Source organism: Echinops telfairi, unplaced genomic scaffold, assembly GCF_000313985.2.
Source record: "Echinops telfairi isolate 266 unplaced genomic scaffold, ASM31398v2 ScPeMD7_30;HRSCAF=105, whole genome shotgun sequence".
NCBI lineage: Eukaryota > Metazoa > Chordata > Mammalia > Afrosoricida > Tenrecidae > Echinops > Echinops telfairi.
In genome coordinates this window covers 3,457,743-3,461,402 of record NW_022103927.1, presented here as the reverse complement: position 1 = coordinate 3,461,402, position 3,660 = coordinate 3,457,743, and the positions used below count along the sequence as shown (strand labels likewise).

Genomic DNA, 3,660 nt, shown 5'->3' with positions numbered 1-3,660 from the left:
CCGCCCCCCCCAGCTAGGGCCAGCGCCGAATCACCTGTAGAGCAGGTAGCTCTGGAAGTCATCGGCCTTCTTCAGCAGGTAGCGGAGCTGTTCAGTGACCGGGCTCAACATGGTTTCCAGAGGTAGGCGAGCGGGGGCCGGGCCTGGGCCCGGAATTAGGGGCTCGGGGGAGGACGTGGAGGCAGGGGCCTCAGACACCGGCCCCTGAACGTCCTCTGGCTCCATCGCCAGCTCCGCAGGGTCCGCAGGCCCGCCAGGGGACATGGACCACGAGGGGCCTCCGCAGGGCCGCGCTCCGGGCTCCAAGTCCTCGGGGGGTGGTGTTTCTCCGGGGCCCCGGGGTAGCGGCCCCGCGAACCACTGCTCTGTGGCCATCGTGGGGTGGGAGCTCTTTAAGGCCCTCGCCACGCACGTTGGCCGGGGGTTCGACCCCGCCCCAGGGGCCCTGGGAGTCTCCCCGAGTCTGGGATTGCCTGGGTCGAGAGCCGCCCTGTCGACTGGGACTCGCCGGGGCCTCGACCTCTCTCGGCCAGCGGCCAGCGGCGCGCCGCGTCAGGGGAGTTCGCTTCATTTGAATTTCAACCCGCGGGAGGGGCGCGCAGCTCCCGGCCCTCCTGGGCGCGTTGCGCGTCCGCGGGGCGTCCCCGCGCACACGCGCGCTCCCCGCACTGGCGGGCCACCTGGGCCAGCGCTGGGCGGCCCTGTCCTGACAGGGGCGTGGCTCAGGCAGTTTCCCAGAGAGGCTCTCTAACTTGCATCCAGATCCCTGGCCCAAGTGTCAAGGATGACAAGACCCCACCCCAGATACAGACTTCCTTGTAATTTTGAACCGCTAATGGAGGAACTGCCTGAGAACTTAGCCTTGACGTGTGAAGTATTAGCTATTACTAACAATTATAATAAAATCTTCACTTGACACTTGGCCCAATCTTATCTGTCCTCTTGTGCAGCAGCCATAAGGCTCCACCGGTGTCCCAGAACGAGCCCCCGATACACATACCCTGACTGCATTCTCCATAGTGCACAGTGACCGGAGAGGCACCTTGGTATGAAGTCGAATGCATTCATTTAACTTAATTAGAAGCCTCTGTGCATAGAACTCAGGTGCCCCGGGAGATGCAGTTTGCTCTGTTACTGACCAGCCAGTGGTGCCATGGAAGAAAGGCCTGGCACACTGATTACAGCCGTCAGAAGACCCCACGGAGTGCAGCTCTACTCAGACACCCTACAAGGTCAGGGCCAGTGAGTCAGACAATAGGCTTGGTTTTTGTGTCTGGGGTGGTGGCCTCATCTGAAATGGGTTTTCTCTGAGCTCCCTGCGGGGAGGCTGATGAAGACAAGGCTTAAGTCTACCACTCATCACTCAATAAGCACGTTCGCAATGACTGTCACTATCCGGACATGAGGAAAGCAAGCAGTGTGTCAGGCGCTACCCAGACAGGGAAAGAGTTAACCCCCCTGTCCTTCTGGACCCAGGCACTCGATTCCAACTCAGCGACCATTTAGGGCCAAACTCCTTTGGGTTTTAGAGGTAGTGGCTCTGCAGCCCAAATCGAACAGCTCCTTTTAGGTTTCTGAAACTCGACATTGTTTCCAGAGTAAGCAGCCAGCCATCTTTCATTCTCAGAGCCCACCAGGGCTCATCTGCCCTGCCAACGTTTCTGCTCTTACCCTAGGCTTTGCTCTCCTCCCCTCCCAACCCATTCATGACACGCAACACCCTGGCATTGTTTTCTTTTCCTTTAAAATTTTATTTAAAAAACCTTCGGTGCAATATTAAAAAGCAAGACAGCAACCTGGAGCGGACAACCGACAGAGGGTTGGGGGTGGGGAAGACCCAAGACCCCACCCCAGCTGCTCACAAGAGCCTAGAGGCCAGGAGACTGGGGAGGGGCAGGGGTGGTGGGGGAGGGAGGAAAGGTCACCCACCCACCACAATGAACAGGCAGAAGAAAATATTTATTTAGGAAACATCTGGCTGAACGGAATAGGATCTTGGGGAGATAGGAAGACCCCACTTCTTCTTTCCTCATAAATGTCCTGGGTTGGGGGTGGGGCTGGCCTCTCAGGATGAACTAACTGGGCAGGCCCTGACCCCACCTCATACCCAAACTGAGTCCGAGATGTGCTGGGGCAGATGTGGGGGTATGGGTGGGAGGATGGGGGCACAGGAAGATAGATGAGTAGGGAGTCCCCATCCAGAAACTCCTGGACTCCAGGAGGGCTTGGGGTGGGAGGGGCTGGAATGGGTCAGGGGCAGGGCAAGGCTGGGCGCTCAGCCTAGAAAGCCATCGGGGTCGTCATCTTCAAAGTGGCCTTGCTGCAGCACCTTGATGTGGTGCTCATAGATTTTCAGGGCAGGGCCAAGGCGGATGGATAGGCCGGTGAGCACGTCCGTGCGCTGCATGAGCAGCAGAGATTTGCCGTCGATTTCCTGGTTGGGGGAGCGAGAGAGACAAAGCTGGGTGAGGGCAGGGTACCCTGGAGGCTGTTAGAAGCCCAGCACTGGGACCATTCGCTCACCTGCTCTTGAAAAGCTGTGGCCTGTTCTGGGAAGCCAGCTTCAGTGAAATACTCCACCACATCCATCACGGTCCATTCTACCGGGTCAGTGGGCTTCTCCTTGCGCCCGGAGCTGCCCAGCAAACAGAGCAGTCCCATGAGCAGTGAGGTCCACCTCTGGTTCTGCTTCTGAGAGCTCACCACCCCCACATCTCAAATATTCCAACTTACGGACAACCAAAGGGGGTCCCGTCAGTCCCAGGTAGGGCTGGCTTTCCTGGGGGCAAAGGCACGGGGGATGGAGAGTCTGGCCCAGTGGTGGCAGAGGCTGGGAAAGCAGAAGTACTATCTGTTGCTTTGTCTGGAGGCTAGGTTGTACCCCACCAGACCCTCCCCACACCCAGGCATCCTTACCTGAACCCCCTTCCTTATTCATGGCTGCCACAGAGAAGGCCTGTCGGGTGCCGCTGCCTGGTGCTGACCCCCGCCCTTCATCTTGGCCCTGGTGGGGCCCACAGGGTGTCCACTCCTTAACCCTCTCTTTGGCACTCTGAGGGCCTCGTTCGCCATTGAGCTGGTGATGCTGGGCACCCGCAGGACGGTCACCCTCGGGCACCTCAGAGCCCTCAGATACGTCATCTTCCTCCTCCTCCTCTTCCTCCTCCTCCTCCTCTTCCTTCTCAAGCACTCGTTCTTCCCCACCTCTCTGGGGCCAGGATGACAGGAACACAAGTTCATAGCTGTTGTAACAATCTGTCCCCTGTCCTGGGCCCCAAGACAGAGTCGCGTGCCTAACACCGCCTTTAATAACAACCTGGACTAACTTTTACAAATCCCGCTCCGTGCCAGGCCCTGTGTTAATAAGGCGCTCGGTGGCCAAACCTCACTGAACTCGCTCCACAACCCCAAGAGGTCGCTACTGTTATTAAGCCGCGTTGGAAGCGAAGTAAACTGAGGCTCGTGGAGATTAAGTCACTTGCCAAGGTCACCACACACCCAGCCCGGTGGGAAGGCGCGCAAAGCCCAAGTCACTGCTTCTCTCCCGGGACTCACGCCCCAGCCACCAACTTTGCCCGCACCTGCCCACCGCACCGCGCCGCCCCTCCCCTCCCCGATAGACACACTCACCTTGCTCCTCGACGCGCGGGCGCTGGCGGC

The 3,660-nt window shown here is 58.9% G+C and overlaps 2 protein-coding genes across 2 annotated transcripts in view; both read right to left on the bottom strand.

Moving 5' to 3' along the window:
- Positions 1–375, bottom strand: part of CUNH19orf67 (chromosome unknown C19orf67 homolog) — a 2,874-nt gene extending 2,499 nt beyond the window's left edge. Inside the window, exon 1 of the mRNA XM_004715487.1 lies at positions 35–375. Coding sequence (XP_004715544.1) covers positions 35–375 — 341 coding nt within the window. The remainder of the gene's footprint in view (positions 1–34) is intronic.
- A 1,352-nt stretch (positions 376–1,727) lies between these two features.
- Positions 1,728–3,660, bottom strand: part of SAMD1 (sterile alpha motif domain containing 1) — a 5,083-nt gene continuing 3,150 nt past the window's right edge. The window contains exons 2-5 of the mRNA XM_045289699.1: positions 2,917–3,316; positions 2,734–2,830; positions 2,524–2,635; positions 1,728–2,434 (exon numbers count right to left, since the gene is read on the bottom strand). Of these exons, the coding sequence (XP_045145634.1) occupies positions 2,276–2,434; positions 2,524–2,635; positions 2,734–2,830; positions 2,917–3,316 (768 nt within the window). The 3' untranslated portion in view covers positions 1,728–2,275. The remainder of the gene's footprint in view (positions 2,435–2,523; positions 2,636–2,733; positions 2,831–2,916; positions 3,317–3,660) is intronic.